Source organism: Mizuhopecten yessoensis, unplaced genomic scaffold (assembly GCF_002113885.1).
Source record: "Mizuhopecten yessoensis strain PY_sf001 unplaced genomic scaffold, ASM211388v2 scaffold9073, whole genome shotgun sequence".
Lineage (NCBI taxonomy): Eukaryota > Metazoa > Mollusca > Bivalvia > Pectinida > Pectinidae > Mizuhopecten > Mizuhopecten yessoensis.
Genome location: NW_018407865.1, coordinates 429,840 through 452,590, shown reverse-complemented (window position 1 = coordinate 452,590; position 22,751 = coordinate 429,840). Strand labels below are relative to the sequence as shown.

The 22,751-nt window shown below is 36.5% G+C and overlaps 1 protein-coding gene across 1 annotated transcript; it reads right to left on the bottom strand.

Moving 5' to 3' along the window:
• Positions 1–2,334: 2,334 nt before the first annotated feature.
• Positions 2,335–14,361, bottom strand: LOC110457275 (methylglutaconyl-CoA hydratase, mitochondrial-like). The gene is made up of 9 exons (XM_021508479.1): positions 14,151–14,361; positions 12,251–12,318; positions 11,943–12,030; positions 11,373–11,552; positions 10,514–10,570; positions 9,834–10,021; positions 6,027–6,077; positions 5,551–5,598; positions 2,335–3,262 (listed from the first exon to the last, which is right to left on the bottom strand). Exons 1-9 carry the CDS (start codon positions 14,305–14,307, stop codon positions 3,185–3,187), a joined length of 915 nt encoding a protein of 304 aa, XP_021364154.1. The 5' UTR covers positions 14,308–14,361; the 3' UTR covers positions 2,335–3,184.
• Between the last annotated feature and the right edge of the window lie 8,390 nt (positions 14,362–22,751).

The following is a 22,751-nucleotide window of genomic DNA, read 5'->3' as shown; positions in this document are numbered from 1 at the left end:
TTTTTGAAATGCTGATCATGTGGTACAGGGAAGGATGTACAGAACAAAGGATTGCAATCGCTTTTCACTTGAAATAGAATCTTACGTCAACAGCATATTTTGAACAATCTTGAATTTTATAAATTGAATCTTCCTTGCCTTTGAATACAGAATTGTTGATCATCTTTTCACTTAACATGCAAAGGTTGAAGTTAGGTGTACAGTTTTGTGACTCAAAGAGCAACCTAGTACAGAGATGAATATTTTTGATCAAGTGCTTTTTCATCATTATCACAAATTAAATATTTATCCTGTACAGTATTAAATATTTTTCATTAATTGTGCCTTCAAAATGTGTAACTTCATGGAGGGAAATTTACTTTTTGGACACAGTTAGATCAATATTTTACAAGTCCAATATAAGAAAAAAGAGAAATGAATAATTTATAATAGGGAATTAATGCTGTATCTCATTTATACTTCAAGCATCAAAGTAAAACAAAAACAAACAAAAAAGGCAAAAAAATCAGTAAAAAAAAAAAAAAACAGGACACATTCCAAGTTTAAATGCAATTTTGTTACATTTAAGTAGTCAAGTTGGGAAGGGTTGAAAACAAACATCCGAGGACATTCAACAAAATAAGTATGCAAATGTCTTGTGACCGGTGCCAATCACAATCACCAGCTATTTTCTGAAGTAATCAAAAGACTTTTTAAAAGTGCAATTACCTTATTAAATATGTGACTGACAGAATCAGTTGGTGTCCACCCTTGACCCGGTATTTTCTGTGGTCAATGGTCAATATTCCATGTAAATAGAAACTGTTAAATGTAGTTCCATATTATTTTTGTTACATTTGTTTCTCTACAAAGAATGTGTTTATTCTATTTCAATAAAGAGTCTATAAGGTGATGACTGTTCAGTACTTATTTATTCTATCACTGTGGAATGTGTGCAGCATTCCTGTCCACCAAGAGTTCCCTCCCCTCATTATATATTACAAGCCATCCTGATAGTAAACCCAGTTGTTCAGATCCACAGGTACAAAATCTCACATAATTTATCCAGAATTCCAAATATTTTACTTTCACATTGAAAAGTTAATATGCAAGTTTGAAAGCCTTCATATTGATTCTTTTCAGTAACTTTTATCCAGTGATCTCCTATGTATGTCATGCATAAACAATATTAATGGTTCACAATAGACCTGCTTTATTAGGCATATGTTACTGTTTATCAGTCTTTTTTTGAAGTGCAAAAAAGTTGTTGGTAAAAAAATGTAGGTGTACTTAAATTTACAAATTTTCGTGCTTTGATGAAGCTCAGAAAATTAAACCTTCCATGAAAAGTCTGCAAGTATGCATCAGGGACTGCTACAGTCCATGGTCGTCGATGTGTGTAGTGTAATGACACAAATCCTGATTAATAAGCTTGTACAGTAAAACTCTTCAATTAATAATGCACCACAGTGCACCTTAAAGTTCAGCTTGGTACAAAAGCATTATCAAAATTTGTTGAAGAATGGAATGTTCAGGAGACAATTCCTTGACAGAGGAGACCACCAGACAAACTACAATAAACAAAATTAACAAAGGGCCATAACTCTGTTTATAGCAGGTGCAACACCCGACTTTAGTGTGCAAAAGTCCACATACCAAGAGGTACTTCCATACAAAATTTCAGTCTTTTTAGGTGGGAGTATACATGAGATGCATCTTGGGCAAAGTGATCAACAAATAATAAAGGGCCATAACTCTTGTGTATTGTAGGGCTAAAAACCAGATTGATGTAGATGGGGATCAACCATGCCTCAAGTACTATCGGCGAGTACCATAGATTACAGGGTTATATTATCCTACCTCTTTAAAGCAAACTGGAACATACAACTCCTGTTCAACTCTGCAAAAGGTCCTCGCGCATGGTATTTTGATTTTGGTTAATTAACTGCAACACCTCTTCAACATACGAGAATTCATGTATTGAAAATACTCGGGTAATTTTTAAATAATAAGACAATAATAATGTTTTAAAATGAGATAACTCTTGTAGAAGTCAATATCTTCTGGATCACTTTAACAAATTATTACATGTATGGATTATCGGACAAGATATTTCAACATGTAAAAAAAAGTCCTACCAGATTTCCACTGATCTACATCAACTCGAGTTGACTACTTCTGACAGGACAACTGGTATTTCAGGAATCTATCATCTGGACCTTTTTCAAACTACGGTACATGAAACACTGGCTTTCCTTCACTATGCTGACAAATTTTGTATTTGCTAAGTTTTTAAAAGAATTTTACCACAGAAACAACTCAAAGGCTTAAAATAATAAAAAATACAAGAAGCAATATAATTTGACATTTTTATTGTTTTTTCTTAAATATATCACAGGTTAGATATAAAACTAGAACTCTCTTGTAACACAGTTACACTATAGCACACACATATAGCACTGCAACAACGGATTACCAGGTATGTGGGTCCAGTAGACCACTTACAACTGTCTGGAATGATAAATGCACCTGGCATTGTCTGTAGTATATCAATACCAACTTTGTACTAAAATGACTGGCAGTGACATTTCAAGTCAAATTTTACAGATTTACACAATTAGTTTTAAATTAATTTGCAGTGATTGTCTTGAGCTCACTTAATATGGATTTAGAGGAAATGCATTTCCAAGATAATTTCATAATTGTCATGATTATGCAATAACATTTTACAAAATTTCATTATCAATTTTCATGTTTTATTAAATCTCGTTTTTTTGGTAAAATCCTCATTCTCAAAATCAAATTTTACAATTATCTCGATCTTATCTCAACTCTCATTCTTGTTCCTATCTCATTTAGAAATCATTTTCAAGTATCGTGATGCTATTACTGAAGTGGGTATAAACATTTCAGTCTTCATAATCATAAAATCAACACTGATTAAAACATACAATGTATATCCATGTTTACCACTTTCAGCAAATAGCATCATAATCAACCAATTCAAAAAGACTTTATGTTATATAACTTCCGTATTTGATTCCACACTCCATCATTCTAGCCATGCTAACAATCAATAGTTACTGTGGAGATGACACACTTTGACCACCTGAAGTAGAGATATGGCTCTTCAACCGTCTGGACAAAACAAAATGTACTGTTAAATCAGCTATCTGGAGAAGAACAAAGAGATGCAACATGCATACTAATGGCCTTCAAACTTGGGCTTCCTCTTCTCCATAAAGGCCTTCATCGCCTCACGACGGTCCCTGGTAGGTATCACCTAGAAAAATACCAGGTACATGTTATACACTAATGTGGGTACTGAACAACATGGAAATTGGAGTTCAATGTTATTATTTTTCCAGTCTTACTCCTAAATGAGTTTGATAACCTGCAAGCTAGCATGATTAAAATTTGGCTTTAAAGACTTGCAGAATGATCAATATTTTCATTTTTTTTATTATAATTAGTAGTACTGTTACATGTATGTTGGCAAGCTAATCACAGATAAAATATGTTATGAAAGTTGAAAATTTTGCCAGGTGAACATGATACAAGGTTTTAAATATGCTTTTACACCCCATGTTTTTAGACTGATATCTGCTATTTTAAACGGCTACTTGTGTACATGTGCTTTTAACAAATGATAGTGCTAACCTAGCTGAAAATGAAATGTGATGTATGAGTAAAGTATTGACTTTGTAACTGTTTTATTATGCAATGTGTATGTCCTGTATGTTAGTCGGTTTTAATAGCTCCTTAGAGCTAATGTTGTATTGTTATACCATGTACCGACTCTAAATAAAACTTTTGACTTTGACTTTGACTTTGACAGTAAGCAGATAACAGAATATTTTACTTACTGTGTAAACAATGTTGTTATGTAACACAGACCAACGTCATATTATATGTAACACAGACCAACGTCTTGTTATGTAACATAGACCAACGTCATGTAATGTAACAGACCAACGTCGTGTTATATGTAACATAGACCAACGTCTTGTTATGTAACATAGACCAACGTCATGTAATGTAACAGACCAACGTCGTGTTATATGTAACATAGACAACGTCGTGTTATGTAACATAGACCGTCATGTAATGTAACAGACCAACGTTGTGTTATATGTAACACAGACCAACGTCGTGTTATATGTAACATAGACCAACGTCTTGTTATGTAACATAGACCAACGTCATGTAATGTAACAGACCAACGTCGTGTTATATGTAACATAGACAACGTCGTGTTATGTAACATAGACCGTCATGTAATGTAACAGACCAACGTTGTGTTATATGTAACACAGACCAACGTCGTGTTATATGTAACATAGACCAACGTCTTGTTATGTAACATAGACCAACGTCATGTAATGTAACAGACCAACGTCGTGTTATATGTAACATAGACAACGTCGTGTTATGTAACATAGACCGTCATGTAATGTAACAGACCAACGTTGTGTTATATGTAACACAGACCAACGTCGTGTTATATGTAACATAGACCAACGTCTTGTTATGTAACATAGACCAACGTCATATTATATGTAACATAGACCAACGTCTTGTTATGTAACATAGACCAATGTCATGTAATGTAACAGACCAACGTCATATTATATGTAACATAGACCAACGCCATGTAATGTAACAGACCAAGGTCGTGTTATATGTAACATAGACCAACGTTATGTTATGTAACAGACCAACGTCGTGTTATATGTAACACAGACCAACGTCGTGTTATATGTAACATAGACCAACGTCGTGTTATGTAACATAGACCAACGTCGTGTTATGTAACATAGACCAACGTCATGTAATGTAACAGACCAACGTCGTTTTATATGTAACATAGACCAGCGTCGTGTTATGTAACATAGACCAACGTTGTGTTATGTAACATAGACCAACGTCGTGTTATGTAACACAGACCAACGTCGTGTTATGTAACATAGACCAATGTCGTGTTATGTAACATAGACCAATGTCGTTTTATATGTAACATAGACCAACGTCGTGTAATGTAACATAGACCAATGTCGTGTTATGTAACATAGACCAACATCGTTTTATATGTAACATAGACCAACGTTGTGTAATGTAACATAGACCAATGTCGTGTTATGTAACATAGACCAACATCGTTTTGTTATGTAACATAGACCAACGTCGTGTTATGTAACCTAGACCAACGTCGTATTATGTAACATAGACCAATGTCGTGTTATGTAACATAGACCAACGTCGTGTTATGTAACATAGACCAACGTCATGTAATGTAACAGACCAACGTCATATTATATGTAACATAGACCAACGTCATGTAATGTAACATATACCAACGTCGTGTTATGTAACACAGACCAATGTCATGTTATGTAACATAGACCAACGTCGTGTTATGTAACATAGACCAACGTCATGTAATGTAACAGACCAACATCATATTATATGTAACACAGACCAATGTCGTGTTATGTAACCTAGACTAACGTCGTGTTATGTAACATAGACCAACGTCATGTAGAACATATTATCTTACAGAATAGCACTCACCTGTGAATAACCTGCCTCCTCAAAGTACAGAGCACTGTGTAGGTCGACCTGTAGAAAAACAAGAATAAACTTAACACAAAGATCAAAACTATTTAATACATATCATACACGAGTGAAGGTAACAATGACCTCATAGTTTATATACCCTGGTTATGTTGATAATGTTATGTTCAGATAATACTGAACAGAAAATTACAATAACACATTTTACAACTTATTGACAGCTGTCTGATGTTGATGATTGCTACAAGTACTTCTCACATCTGTGACAGACTAATACCACATTTTACACTGTGCAAGATTTCTCTGTCTCAACGTAGTTGGGATACTAGAGTGTGCCTACAAACCACAGACCAAAAAAAGGGATCAAAAGTTTGTAAAGTTACGTAAAAACAGATGGAAGTACTGTTAGAATGGTATTTTAGTCATGTGGAACAAAAACAATGAACAATTCACAACGTTAGTCCGCCACTTACCTCAGATCCTCTGCTAATTGCCATCTTGGCCATACGTAAGGCAACTGGTCCCTGTAATGGAAAAAGTGATTTTAACATTCAGCAAATTTGTTTCGGAGGCGGGGGAATTTTATATTACCAGTTACATTGTGAGGATAAACAGTGAAACATTATGTAAAATGCCCCAAACCTAGATATAATGACTCCAAATTTACATAACACCCCTATAATGCCTCCATCCATATCATTGTCTCATTTTCCACTTACTTAGCACCATCCCATAACAATTCTTTCATCATCACTGTCAGTATACTGCCACCCATACTTATAATGCCAACTTTGTCCTACAATCAGGGCAGTGTGACGAGGTTTTTCTAATCCAATGATATACAATTTACCTGCATTTTACCTGTTTACAGTATTCCCTATCTGTGCTGTATACAGTATTCCCTACCTGTTTACAGTATACCCTACCTGTATACAGTATACCCTACCTGTTTACAGTATTCCCTACCTGTTTACAGTATACCCTACCTGTTTATAGTATTCCCTGCCTGTATACAGTATTCCCTACCTGTATACAGTATTCCCTACCTGTTTACAGTATACCCTACCTGTATACAGTATACCCTACCTGTTTACAGTATTCCCTACCTGTTTACAGTATACCCTACCGGTATACAGTATACCCTACCTGTTTACAGTATACCCTACCTGTTTACAGTATTCCCTACCTGTTTACAGTATACCCTACCTGTATACAGTATTCCCTACCTGTTTACAGTATACCCTACCTGTTTATAATATTCCCTACCTGTATATAGTATTCCCTGCCTGTATACAGTATACCCTACCTGTATACAGTATACCCTACCTGTTTACAGTATTCCCTACCTGTATACAGTATTCCCTACCCGTTTACAGTATACCCTATCTGTTTACAGTATACCCTACCTGTTTATAGTATTCCCTACCTGTATACAGTATTCCCTACCTGTTTACAGTATCCCCTTCCTGTATACAGTATACCCTACCTGTATACAGTATTCCCTACTCGTATACTGTATTCCCTACCTGTATACAGTATTCCCTACCCGTTTACAGTATACCCTATCTGTTTACAGTATACCCTACCTGTTTACAGTATACCGTACCTGTTTACAGTACTCCCTACCTGTATACAGTATTCCCTACCTGGTTACAGTATCCCCTACCTGTATACAGTATTCCCTACCTGGTTACAGTATCCCCTACCTGTATACAGTATTCCCTACCTGTTTACAGTATTCCCTACCTGTAAACAGTATACCCTATCTGTTTACAGTATTCCCTACCTGTTTACAGTATTCCCTACCTGTAAACAGTATTCCCTACCTGTATACAGTATTCCCTACCTGTTTACAGTATACCCTACCTGTTTATAGTATACCCTACCTGTTTACAGTATTCCCTACCTGTAAACAGTATACCCTATCTGTTTACAGTATTCCCTACCTGTTTACAGTATTCCCTCCCTGTAAACAGTATTCCCTACCTGTATACAGTATTCCCTACTTGTATACAGTATTCCCTACCTGTATACAGTATTCCTACCTGTATACAGTATTCCCTACCTATTTACAGTATACCCTACTTGTTTACAGTATACCCTACCTGTATACAGTATTCCCTACCTGTTTACAGTATACCCTACCTGTTTACAGTATACCCTACCTGTTTATAGTATTCCCTACCTGTATATAGTATTCCCTGTCTGTATACAGTATTCCCTACCTGTATACAGTATTCCCTACCTGTTTACAGTATTCCCTACCTGTATACAGTATTCCCTACCTATTTACAGTATACCCTACTTGTTTACAGTATACCCTACCTGTATACAGTATTCCCTACCTGTATACAGTATTCCCTACCTGTTTACAGTATTCCCTACCTGTATACAGTATGCCCTACCTGTTTACAGTATACCCTACTTGTTTACAGTATTCCCTACCTGTATACAGTATTCCCTACCTGTATACAGTATTCCCTACCTGTTTACAGTATTCCCTACCTGTATACAGTATTCCCTACCTGTTTACAGTATTCCCTACTTGTTTACAGTATTCCCTACCTGTATACAGTATTCCCTATCTGTATACAGTATTCCCTACCTGTATACAGTATGCCCTACCTGTTTACAGTATTCCCTTCCTGTATACAGTATTCCCTACCTGTTTACAGTATTCCCTACCTGTATACAGTATTCCCTACCTGTTTACAGTGTACTCTACCTGTTTATAGTATTCCCTACCTGTATATAGTATTCCCTACCTGTATACAGTATTCCCTACCTGTATACAGTATCCCCTACCTGGATACAGTATTCCCTACCCGTTTACAGTGTACTCTACCTGTTTACAGTATCCCCTACCGGTATACAGTATTCCCTACTTGTATACTGTATTCCCTACCTGTATGCAGTATACCTTACCTGTATACGAGTATACTGTTTACAGTATTCCCTTCCTGTTTACAGTATTCCCTACCTGTAAACAGTATACCCTATCTGTTTACAGTATTCCCTACCTGTAAACAGTATTCCCTACCTGTATACAGTATGCCCTACCTGTTTACAGTATACCCTACCGGTATACAGTATTCCCTACCTGTATACAGTATTCCCTACCTGTTTACAGTATTCCCTACCTGTATACAGTATACTCTACCTGTATACAATATTCCCTACCTGTATACAGTATACCTTACCTGTATACAGTATTCCCTACTTGTATACTGTATTCCCTACTTGTATACTGTATTCCCTACCTGTTTACAGTATTCCCTACCTGTATACAGTATTCCCTACTTGTATACTGTATTCCCTACCTGTTTACAGTATTCCCTACCTGTATACAGTATTCCCTACCTGTATACAGTATACCTTACCTGTATACAGTATTCCCTACCTGTTTACAGTATTCCCTACCTGTATACAGTATTCCCTACCTGTATACAGTATTCCCTACCTGTTTACAGTATTCCCTACCTGTTTACAGTATACCCTACCTGTTTACAGTATTCCCTACTTGTATACTGTATTCCCTACCTGTATACTGTATTCCCTACCTGTTTACAGTATTCCCTTCCTGTATACAGTATCCCCTACCTGTATACAGTATTCCCTACCTGTATACAGTATTCCCTACCTGTTTACAGTATTCCCTACCTGTATATAGTATTCCCTACCTGTTTACAGTATTCCCTACCTGTATACAGTATTCCCTACCTGTTTACAGTATACCCTACCTGTATACAGTATTCCCTACCTGTATACAGTATTCCCTACCTGTATACAGTATTCCCTACCTGTATACAGTATTCCCTACCTGTATACAGTATTCCCTACCTGTATACAGTATACCCTACCTGTATACAGTATTCCCTACCTGTATACAGTATACCCTACCTGTATACAGTATTCCCTACCTGTATACAGTATTCCCTACCTGTATACAGTATACCTTACCTGTATACAGTATTCCCTACCTGTATACAGTATACCCTACCTGTATACAGTATTCCCTACCTGTATACAGTATTCCCTACCTGTATACAGTATACCTTACCTGTATACAGTATTCCTTACCTGTATACTGTATTCCCTACCTGTATACAGTATACCCTACCTGTTTACAGTATACCCTACCTGTTTACAGTATACCCTACCTGTATACAGTATTCCCTACCTGTTTACAGTATTCTCTACCTGTATACAGTGTACTCTACCTGTATACAATATTCCCTACCTGTATACAGTATTCCCTACCTGTATACAGTATACCTTACCTGTGGTAATATTTCCTGAGCAAGTTTAAGTGCCCTCAGATATCCAGCATCACCATTCTCATTCTGTTCCACACAGTGGTTCACCATTCCGATTCTCTCAGCCTCCCTGCCCTCCACTACACGAGCCGTGTACATGAGTTCGCGTGCCACGGCAGGATTGATGATCCTAGGCAGCCTCTGGGTACCACCTGTTTAGCGATTTAGGTTTGCTTTATTATTAGGACTGTGGTATGAACCTTATATTTTAGTTCAAAAACAAACTTTTAGTATAGTGTATAAATGGACAATTTTATTGAGAAACCAGTATACAGAGTGATACAATACTGCAAATATATACTAATGATACTGGCAGTCTATATATCAACACAACTTAAGATCACAAAATATTGAAAGATCAAATTGAGCTGAATAAAACCTCAGGGGAGGTGGTAGGCACCTGTATTTAACTTGGGTGTCATGAGTGACAGGTAGTTAAATCTTCAATATAGGTCTGTCTGCCATTCCTTACAATCAACCATTTTTCTATTATATTTGATAGGTAGGTTGGCCTCTAAAAATGTTCCTCCATTCTCTATACCTGGTAATACAATCTATTCTAGAACACTCCTAAAGTAGTTTTCCCTGTAAGAAGTTTCTTTTTCTAAATTCTTCTGATGAAAATAATCATGACATTAAGTTACCTCCCCCTGGAATGATAGCGAGTCTTGTCTCCACCAGGCCCATCTTGGCTGTAGTAGCTGTAAAGTATAAAATACAGGCATTCACCGTCAAATTTTATCTATGACAATTCTTTACCCATATCAATATAACTTCTACAAAGTATTTACATATTTCTTCATAAAATTCAATTGGACAGATGCATAAAATTTGCTCGAATCACAGTCATAAAATCCAAATTGCTATGAGAAGCATGCATCTCAAAATAAAGTAACTGTGACAGAATTGCCATAACCAGTTTGATTAAACTCTTGTCCAGGCCTTAACTCATTCACCCCTGAAGACACATTTGAACTCTTCCAATTCAAAGGTTGGAATAGTCCATTATGAAATTTTAGGGGTGAATGAGTTAAGTAATGGAAATACATTGTAGCCACAGTGTGTCGAGAGATCATATTAAAGTTAATACTATTTGATTTATTTGAATTTTCCCCCACAATTATTTGATTTTTTTTTCAAGGCCTGTTATGAAAGTGAGCATATCTTCATAAGTGCCGTTATGAAAGAGAAATATTTAAAATTTTACATAATAAATAAATCTTAAATGTGATATCAGATGGAATCACACAATAATCATCACTGAATGATGACCTAAATTACCAAGTAGACATTTTCTGATTGAATCAAGATTCTTTCGGTCACAAACCCCTCAGCAGGCTTTTTTTGATCAGCATGAAAGAGGAAATGAACAACTATGATATGCTATCAAATACATTTTCCCCCTGTCTGTCTATAGAAGAATAGGACCGACCAAATTTTTAAATGTCAGCATACGAAACATGCTGAAAGCACCGACATAGAGATGATTTATGGGATACGTACAAGCGACCCGGAGATCACAGGCGAGGGACACCTCAGTCCCACCACCCAGGGCCACCCCATCAATGGCTGCGATGGTTGGCATTGGAAGGTTGTCCATGTCATTGACCGAGGCTCGCAGACCAGCTACAAAGGGTCCAGTCTCTGCATCAGTCATCTGGGCACGTTCCTTCAGGTCGGCACCTGTACACAAAATTAAAAACTTCTGTCATTGAAGTGTAACATGCTAACCTATACAAAACACAATGTATAGAGTTTAACAGTACATCACATACTTATCTTATTAGCTAACCTGTGAAACATTTTACAGTCAAAGTATGGTTATGAGGGATATAGCATGTTTCTGGTTCCCCGCGACCAGGTGTGTTGTATTTTTTCAAGGCGAAGCTTCCCATCCTCTGAACTAAGCCACGCCCATCCTCTGAACTAATTCACTGGGTCTTAGTTCTATCAACTAACGCACCCTTTTTGTGAGCTAATTCCCTAATGTGGGGAATTAAGGGAAATAGCCAATTCTATGATATTACTTTCATATAGTGTAAAATTAGTAGAGGTATAATATATGGAACAAACCTGCACAGAACACACCCGGGACTAAACTTCGGAGAATTACAACCCGGATACTCTTGTCGAACTTTACCTTCTTCATACATTCTGTGAACTGTGAAATAAAAGCAAAGGTCAATGGGTGTCACATTGGATGGTTCAGCCGCCACTTTGAACTTCAATATATAATACAGAGTGTCAACGTAAACTAGTGTCATGTATCATGGTAAACAAGTACAATTATACGAGATGAGATATTTTTGTATTGCCTCTAAGTTTTGTGTGTTGTCTTTTTTTGACAGAAAGAATGCTAAATTACATAACTGAACATATACCTGAAACAAGAATTTCCTTCCAAGCGCATTTTTCCTTTCTGGTCTGTTCATAGAAAAAACAGCAATACCTGAAAAGATATAGAAATCAGCAGATCTGTAATAGCTGTGATTAGGTGATAACAGATATTACAGACAGTTATCTGTAAACATCCATCAACAGTACTAGTACCCACACCCCTGTCATTTTCGGATTTTCCCTCAGTATCCTCCTTCTGGATATACAACATACAACTCAATTCCTGTAGTGTAAATGTCTGTGAAATTAATCTATTATTTAATTGCCCCTCAACACATAGATTTTCAGCTTTGTATGTTCAATATGAAGAACATAGTCATGATCATGAAGAATTGACAAGACTGAGAAACATCAGGCAAATGAAAGGGCAAGAAAAAAGTTCTTTTGTCAGCATAAACAGGTTTATCATCGTAAACTCAGACAGCTGCATTTATAATTCTTTATAATAAACAAACATATATACATATGCTTCTAACTTATAAAAATACTTTTTATGTGTTAATATCGATGGGTTTTGCCTCATAATTTTTGCAATTTAAGACCTGCTTTCAGAATCTAAAAGACAAAATTTTCATATAGGATGTAACTTCACTTTCCTACACAAACATTCAAATTTTAGATTTCCTTTGGTTGAAAATTGCTACATCTAATGTTGGATTTTATAAACAACTTTTCGTTGATCATTTTTTTGGTGCAGTAATGTATAGTGGCTTCTGAAAGAGAAATTTATTGTTTTTAGAAAAAATGCAACGTTTAAAAGCAGAACAGAGGAATCTCAGAAATAAGGGACAATCTTGGAAAGTCTGAGACTGATCTGAAAACATTCTTGAACAGATCATTTTAACCCATCAATAGTTACTATTATTTTAATTGGAGCGTGACCATATTTAGTGTACCAGGATTTTAAGTGGAAAAAATATATGGATCGCTTATCTCCCCTTGTATATATGTATTTTTGTGTCAAACCACAGGGGTACATTCGCGTATCCGATTGAACCTGTAAAGAAAACGACAGGCACAGATCTGGACCGAGGCTGACCTCAGGAAAATTTGGCACATGTAGATTGAGGGGTCCAGACGTACCTGACCGAAACTAAAATGCTGACTATTGCCAGTTTGCGTTATTTCTTTCTAAAACAATGTCAAGTCACATGCAGTTTTTAAGATACATTATGTTATTCAGTGGACGGATGAAAGAAGGTCATTAATTAATATTCTTGATACACTGTTTTCTCTGTGCCTTTTTAGCATTGCAGGTACTAGCCTCTTCTGTCAATACACCTTATAGTGACAGACGAGGCTAGTACCTGTGGTCGACGATCGCAATTAACCAGTGACCAGGTCGGGGAAAACCACTTACTTGCATATAAAACGCAAACTCGCCTATTAAACGCCCATAGGGGTATGAATTTGTTACTAAAAATAGCCAAAATCACTTTAATGTTAACTTTTTTAAATTGTTTGTCCAAGTCGCATTTATTCAGTCATGAAACATAATACAAATGCAAAAATAAACTTTATTTGCATGTGGGAAAGTATCAAAAATAGATGCAGATTGCAATAATTCCGGTAAAGTTACAAGCCAACACTTTTACTTTCAGCAAACATATTTTAGCAAAATATTACTTACCTTGTTGTAAATTAATGTGATTTTTAATAATATCGGTAAAATGTTCGTGTCTATTTAGGTTATTACGTCCCAGATTTCGGTAACTCTAAATCTGATCACCTTCATTTACTTAAATAGAAGTACAAACGCACATCTCGTTCAGGCGAATACAAGTGCATTCCTGTTAGGCTAGTTGTCAAGTCCATGAATGCCGGTCCGAAGTTCCACCCCCTCGCCTATGCACTTTACACTACAGTGTTTACACTAATCATTACCTGTGTCTTCACCATCTAAATATTTGAGTTGGAATTCATCGAACTCGTCTATGTTTGTAGATGAATTTCGCTGGAATGCTGTAGTGCACCTTCCAGCAGTAAACCCCAAAGTCCTCCTGAGAAGGCCGAAACGGGAACAAACAGTTACGGCTGCCATTGCTGGTGAGCTGAGATCTGAGTCAGACAGACGCTTGTTACCGCGTGACTTTTTTTTCCGGCTGTGCTAAGTAATTCAAGTGGTTAATGAAAGATTTTTAAATATGAAATCTTCCATTGCAATCGCGACAGAATTGCCATTGTTTTAATTAAACCAGAGACCAGAAACTGTTGATTAAACATGTTACATCTAAAGCATGGTAAATAATTTACATACGCTATGTGTATGTAACGTTACACCTCAAACTCAAATAAATTCCATTGGTCACCACGTGCACGTCTCATCTTTTTCTACGAAAGAGAAATACTTCCTCTTAAACTTTCTGTTTACTCATACTTTAAGTGAACAGTGCATACTTATACATGCTTGTCATAGTTAAATAGTGAGATATATAATTTCAGTGGTTATAAATGTATTAGTTAAAGCCTTTTACTATTGCTATCATCACGGACAATAGAGATTTTCTTCTTAATCCCGACTGTGCATTAAATTATGAATCAAATTAAAATGACTGAGAAATCCTACACCGGCAGACTTTTTTTATACCAGCTAGCTTCGCCATTCTTTCTCAAGTCATCCTGATTTGGCATAACTATAGTCATTTCAACTGATCACAGAAACCGTCAATCTCCTTAGTTAAACCACAGTCGCTTGTTGTATATGGTATTTCTTACACCTTGAATTAACATAAAAATCCACGATGTTGTATAGTCCGAAGTAATTTCCTTCTATACGTGGATTTTGAATTTTAATTCAAGGTGTTTGAAATACCAGATACGTACAGCGCCTATTCCGTCAATGCGTATTGCAGAGTTATATTCTCTTGTGAGCAGGTATTGATTGTTACGTCATTGGTTTGTGTGAGAAGATTACGTCGTTTTCTCACAAATTGATGACGTTACTCTCACAAACAAATGAAGCTACAAGCAATACCTGCTCACGAGAGCAGATAACTCTGCAATACGCAAAGACGGAATATATGGTTAAAACTAATGTTTAATAAACATACATACAGGCAAACATTTGCTCAGTTTTTTTACCGTATTTTTTTTTCTGAAAGCTTATTTACATATTATCTGTGAACAATTTAACGTTTTCTAGTGATATTGACATTCTGGCTACGACATCCTCCCGAATTCAGCCGTCAAATTATCGTTTTCCGCCTGCTAGAGTTAAACCTTTGTCGTCAGTTGGATTTGAGGAATTACATATATAACAACGGTGATATCATTATCATTATCATCCACACTGACATTCCACAATACCAAGCAATGGTCGATCGCGAGAGTTCTCTTTCCAACTACAATGGATAAATTCTTTTACTGACTTTTCATTCTTTAGCCGCCTCCACTGACATGTCACTATATATATAGTCTTTTTTTAACGTTGGATATTGCAGCGGTTGTTGTATTCCTCCGGTATCTGTATTAATGCCAAACTTTACACATATAAAGAAATCACACACTATTCTATTTTTCGAAAAAAATAAAAGAATAACCATTTATTTTGCACAAAACGAGATTGTCTTTTAAAAGACTCTATAATTAAAGAATGACCCATATTTTGTATATTATACATCGTTATGTCTAAAAAGTTGAACTGTTGGTTTTATTTGTAATTCCGATCGCGACGTTACAGAATGATTGGACGACATTTTATTATATTTTCATACTGGTATGAATGCAAATCGGTTACACACCTATTCCATGAAGCCCGCTAGTGTTTCATGGTAAGTCTGTTAAACCTTATATTTACATTGTAAATTTTGTTATCATTAACCTTAATACTGATTTCGATATTGAATAAAGGTGTCTGTGAAGTCAGTGCAAACGAGGTTCCTGGAACAGCCTAAGATCGCCAGAATGTTTGCTTCTAACGACTGACTCATGTTGTTCGAGGAGGGAGGAGAATATTCAAAACGACGCTTATCACATTCTACACAGTTTCTTCTGTTACTGATTATACAGGAACTTGCAGTGGAAATGTAAAATTTGAAAATATGGTGTGTTTATACATGCTAAAAAATGTGATCTTGACCTTCTTAAAATGTTTACCTCTTGTGGAGACGTTTTATCTTTTAATTTTGACCTGGGTAATATTGAATTGTGTCAATATATGCTCCCAACGGAATGTAGTGGTTCAATTTCTAATGATGACCTTGACTAATGAAATATAGAAATTAATATGACATTGGCTTCATTAAAATAGACTGATTTACCTTTCTGTGACGTCAATTCAAATGAAACAGCAGTTTAACCTTTTCTGTTTTTCACCCGAAGTTCATTGAAATGCACATTTAAATGATTATTTCTATGGCCTTGACCTCATTATAAAAGAGTGGATTTATATTTCATATCTTTTATTTCGATTTTGACCCCAACAGAATATGGTGCTTTCATATCAAAATTTGACCTTGCCCTCCATCAAATATGGAAGTTACACTTTTAGTACAACATCGACCTCCGTGAATTCCTGTGGCTTTAACACTTATAACCTTGACTTCAGAGTTTGAAGACAATTGACACCATCAATTTGTCATCAAAGAATATTCACTTGGTGATACAGATCACAAGGTCCCCATATAGAAAAGAACACTGACCTTTAACCTCAGATTGTGACCTTGATGTTCGGATGAGATCCACATGGTGATACACAGATGATACCACTTTTCACAAGCAACTGCTGCATAATCTTAATTTATGTTCTCAGTTATTTCTTTCGAACAGAATTATGTGGCCTTGCTCCTCTATTTTCATTTGGATATTCCATGTTATGAAATACTGTTCTACAAGAGAACATTTTAAACTTCTTGTCCGATTCTTAACTGGAACTCCTAAAAGGACGTCAGCGCGCTATATCACTGCTACCGGGGATGATTAGATAATATTAAAGGGAACATCAACATTGTATCACACAATCACATTGCTTTAGTAGAAGGGAACAGCTCTATAGATTTGTATTGCCGAGACAATACTGTTGACAGAGCACACGTTTAGCATCCATCCATCACTGGCAATGATCCCATCTAAATATTATGTGTGTATGTACCATAACACTAACATGGTAAACGTTTTTGAAAAGATTTCATGTCAGTTGTACTTAAACAAACTGTTGAGAAAATATTTTAAAAAATATCAAAGTACTGAAAGTACTCCAGACACATGCGCGTTCTTGATGTTGCAATATTTCCATGGTTATATAACATTTTAGGAAAACAGAACACAATAGAGTCAGTTGAGATGCAGAATAAACACCATTTAAAGAGGTATGGCGGAAAACTGCCCGTATTTCCCTAAGTCGGCATTTATGAAAACGGGACGAATAATTAAGGAGTAAAACATTTCGGGTAGCAAAAATGCATACAAAAGATACAAAACCAATTGAATATGAATTTTTAAACTGCTGAGAAATTAGGTATTGCTAATATGATACTGCAAATATAGCCATATACACTATATCTATGAAAGTGATGGGGTTTCCCGGACTTAAAAAAATACTTTCAACACTTTCCCATCCGAGGACCAACTTTTGAATAAACTTTTTGTGACCGTGATGTAATTTGCAAAAACAAATCGTATTACGGAAAAGTGGTCCTCCTTTGGGAAAGTGCTCAAAATAATGAAAAACAGGGGTGATCAAGTTTCTCTAAACTGCGACCGGTGTTTCTCGGGTTAAATAAGTTTGTAATTGCCAATATCTATATGTTCTATGTAGCCGAATGTGTAACGCAGTTTACTTGCGACTAGAAAATAAACGGTGCAGGTTCGAATCCTCCTTCAGTTNTCACACATGCACATGGACAGACACACACATAAGAGAATAATAATAGTACACGCATCATACCATAAAGTACTATAAACACAACACAATGATATAATAGGTACTATTACAGTCATTATACGGTGATAATTATGATGATAGACAGTATAACACTAATCATATATTACATCACACATTGATATAATAGACATATTTACACTCGCGCGGATGCGCGCGCTAGCGTAACATAGCTTTGGGGAAATAGGCATAGCAACCCGCCATATCTCTTTGTTGAAACTGATGTGAACGGATATCTATTTTTATTTAATGTCTGTGTTGGTAATTGTCTGAAATTGCAATATCTCTTTAGTGTCTATTGGTAGAGGGTGAAACATATATTTCATATAGACCAGCAGCAGTGCATGTGTCACAAATGTCTAGGTCAACTAGGATTTGCCATGTCATATATCAGTATACACTTCTTCGTATGATTATGTCAAGGGTAACAGTGTGAAAAGAATAATTATTTGTACTACTTATTAGCTATAGTGTAATTGCTGTATTCTCTATGTGGAGCATAGATTCAATCAATGCTCTGATGATACAAAGTTCAACAGGATACATGGTAATTTCACTGATTGGTGTATTCAGTCAGCCTTACCAGGATACTTTATTTCAGGTATATGGCAAAGTATTGCAAGGCAATCCATAGTTTCCCACCGTTAACAGTTTCTATATTCAACAAACAGTACACTTATGTCAGGGAGCATAGGTCACAGTGTGGTAATAGTGACCTAATTCTTACACTTTGAACTCTATCATCACAAGATGTCCTTGTACACCAAAACTGATTACTCAAGGTGAAAAAGTTTCGAAGATATGCCCCGTACAAACTTTTTAAAAAGGGAAGGTCAAAAGTCAAGTCATAGGTCACATTGACCTAATTCTTGCACTCTGCACTCCACCATCCCAAGATGTCCCTGTACACAAAAGCTGGATACTCCAGGTGAAATAGTATAGAACAAACTTTTCCAAAAATAACTTCAAAGCATAGGTCACAGTGAGGTAATAGTGACCTTATATATATACCTTAGATATATCCCGGACAAACTTCTCGGTTGGAAAGACGGATGGACGGACGGGCGGAGTGCAAACCTACATTTCTTTCTTCAAATAGGTGGCAATTTTCAACTTTAACATTTTTGATTCCAGGACATACCAATATGAAGCTCGATACCCATAGAGGGGGCCATGAACTGCAAAATGCAACAGCCAATAAGGAAAGTGACTAGGTGAGGAGAATATGTGAGGGAGCTATGGCCTCAAGTAGAAGGGAAGTCACTCTAAAGGAAAATTTAGAATTTCTGATGTGAGATCGTGTATCACGAATGTATCTTAAAATTAATATGTGATAACACGGCTTTGTTTAACGCTGTTGAATCCATATAAGGCCACAACTGCACAGCATGTATACGATGTCTGGCAATCATGCAGTCAATTTCATGATCAAATCTTTATTGAAGATAATCATATCTTCAGTTTCAATCCAGTTGTTGTCGATAACTGCAGCCTCTATGGATTTATTCACATCTTTCAATTCTTCTTGTGCTGCCTGAAATACAAAAAAGAATTCATCATTTAATTCATCATTTAATTTTTTGTTTTTTTTCATTGTGACAAAGTTTATTATTTGATTTGTCATGCTTTTTCCATGTTCAACACTTTTTAATATCTTTGATGAATAGACGTGGATATGGGGGGGGGGGGGGGGGGGTGGGGGGGGGGGGGGTGGGGGGGGGGGGGTGGGGGGGGGGGGGTGCTAAGGAAATCCGCCACCTTGGATCCAAGATGGCTGGCGCCTTAGCAACCCCCTTAACCTACGGCCCCAGATCTACGTCACTTCATCATGTGGGTTTTTTTGCGTGTGACGTCATCAATTTTATTGTTACCGACTGAATTATCTCCCCCTGTTTCCAATAGGTGTGTATATTGAGTGTGACGTCATTTTGACGGGATTAACTCCCCTTGTTTCTGACTTTTTACCTTCTGATTTCAGGTATTGCTTCCATGGACGGACTCTCTCTCTGCGATGCTTGACGGACCTGCAAACCCTTGCATGAGGAGAAAAAATGCATACAAAAATGAAAATCGCTATTACTTGTACATTGTTTTCAATAGTTGTATGTACTGCGTGTGACGTCACCAATTTTGCATCTACCGACGGAATTAGCTGCCCTTGTTTCTAACTTTTACCTTCTGATTTCAGGTATTCTCTCTCTCGTCGGCACTGTTTCGGGTGTTTTTTTCTCTCTCTTTTCTTTTCTTTTTTGCCCATTTTCTGCTCTTTTAATCATATATTTTCATTTTCATTGATAATCTTATGCATAAAACATATTTACAAACAATAAATAGTTACAACATGCGTTATTTACAATATGAAATTCACGGCATATTTACATGCACAGTGTTTTCGAGTGTGGTATCAAATTGAGATGAACTTTTTTTTCGTGTAGGAAGTGAGTGTGTCGGTGCCGTAGCAGGTGGTGTTGCGTCCTTGTTTGAACTAAAAATAATAGTTAACACGTAGACAATTCACAATGATACATTAGCTGACGGTATAATAAAAGTGTGAGGTAAGTGATTCTATTTGGACAATATACTTACAGCGTGTAATTCTGAATACTGGCCGCTTGCACGTCGTTGTCTATGCATTCTTTGGCGATGTTGTTTCCTAATGCGCTCCTTGTCGTTTGATATGTTTTGTCGTTCCTTCCTGTACATGTCTGCTTACCGTTGTATTAATTGGTGTTGGCGGAGGAAGTCGGATAGACTGCATGTTGTCAGAATCGTACGGGAAGCTTTAGGTGACGTCACGGTCGTCGAATGTGACAACACTATCATCGACCGATATCCGCTCTTAACTCAGGCTTCTATGTAAAATCAAAAGAATATTGGAAGACGGAGGGTCAATTTCAGTTTTGAGGGGTCAATGCCCCCCTGCATAATTATCCCTGGGAAGCATAAACGAAAATAGCTAAAAAAAATCCACGAAAACGAAAGTTTAGATATTTCTATTACATGTAAAAGTATTCATCTTTTTTTGTAAGACATCTATCATGTCTTGTAAAGGGTTGTTTCAAGGATTCCATACTGTAAATACACTGGTCATAGCCGAAGATAACTCCTTGCAAGCTGTTTGATCAGGAACATCGGCTGTATTCGGCAGTTTCTAACTTCAGATGCATGCAAGATTTTGGTCCGAGTTCGGTAACAAACTCCGCCCACCTCTTGCCTGATTGGCTCGGCGGAAACACCCGAGTGTAGGTGTGTTTTAATTCCCAGACTAACACACAGGACTAAAACACAGTCAGGCAAAAGTGGGGATACATTCGATTTAACCAATTACTTTTATATAGAGTAAATAAAGTAGAGGTATAATAACATCATCTATCACATAGACTTTATTTTTCGTATACCGTTTTCTGCCATGACTGGATAAAAAATATCACACATATTCTTGGCAATCATCCTCAATCTAAATCATACATATTTACATCAAAGATTATGTATACTGTAAATACGGTAACACGTGTTACAAAAGCGGCACAGAATAATCCAAATCTGACTGATTGGGTTAGTCTAATATTACATCTGAGGGCGATAAGGGTTTATGATAACTCACAAATATGGTTCAACCCTAGAAATAGACCGACTTCATTCATATCAACTAAATAAACTAAAGTAAACTTTACCCCACTCCCCAAGGGAGAATGGATAGCTCGGGGGTCCTCAAATTTACATGTTAAATAAAGCCCCTGATGATCTTTCTTTCCATGCAGAGAAAATGACTGTAGTACCTCAGAGTGTGGAGAAGAAGATTTTTGAAATGTTGGTTAATTTTCCATTTGGGGCCCCACCCTGGCCCCAGGGGTCGGGGTAGGAATCCCCATTTTACAATTTTGTATTCTCATCTACCAAGGATGATTTGACCAAGTTTGAAAAAATTCCATCAGCTGGTTCACGAGAAGTTGAAAATGTAAAAAGTTTGCGCACGACGGACGGAAAGCGATCAGAATAGGTCACCTGAGCTTTGCTCAAGTGACCTAAAAATCTTGACCTTTGACCTCATCCAGCCAGCTTAGCTGCTTGCTGTTTGCTCAAGTTATCAAAGCATGGTTAGCTTTACACTTTTTTCTTGTGTTAATTTATTGGTCCTGTCGATCTGTTCTGTGCTTACAACAGACTCTACTGAAATGGATAGAATGTCTTGAGATCTTTTTTTTTAATTCTGATAGAAAGAAGTCATATTCAAATGGTCAGAAGTAAAATTTCAGGCTTAACACAAAACGTTAGTGACCCAAACAGTGCGACGGAAACTTTGTACTGGTTGGAACACTACAGTAAGAAACCATCCGCTTCGGGGAAGAGTGTAGAATGCACAATTTCAGCAAGCAGAGCTTCGTTAGCAAGTTACTCAGAATATTTCTTATTAATTTTATACATTCAAAATACATAAATTGTTGTATTGTTTGCATACATCTGACTATTTCAGAAAGTATCAAATGAATGCTTTCTCGGTCTATTTGTTGCCTAACCACAAAATGGCGTCACTACGGTATGAATGAAAATGCTAGGGGTCGCTGTCGAAAACATTTGCATATGAATGAAAAGTAAATGAATGAGAT

Coding starts and splice junctions, on each gene's coding strand:
- LOC110457275 (XM_021508479.1), bottom strand. CDS start 14,307: ATGGCAGCCGTAACTGTTTGTTCCCGTTTCGGCCTTCTCAGGAGGACT. Junction 6,078..9,833: donor CTCAGGAAATATTACCACAG/GTAAGGTATACT, acceptor TTTCCATTACAG/GGACCAGTTGCCTTACGTAT. Junction 5,599..6,026: donor CAATTAGCAGAGGATCTGAG/GTAAGTGGCGGA, acceptor GTTTTTCTACAG/GTCGACCTACACAGTGCTCT.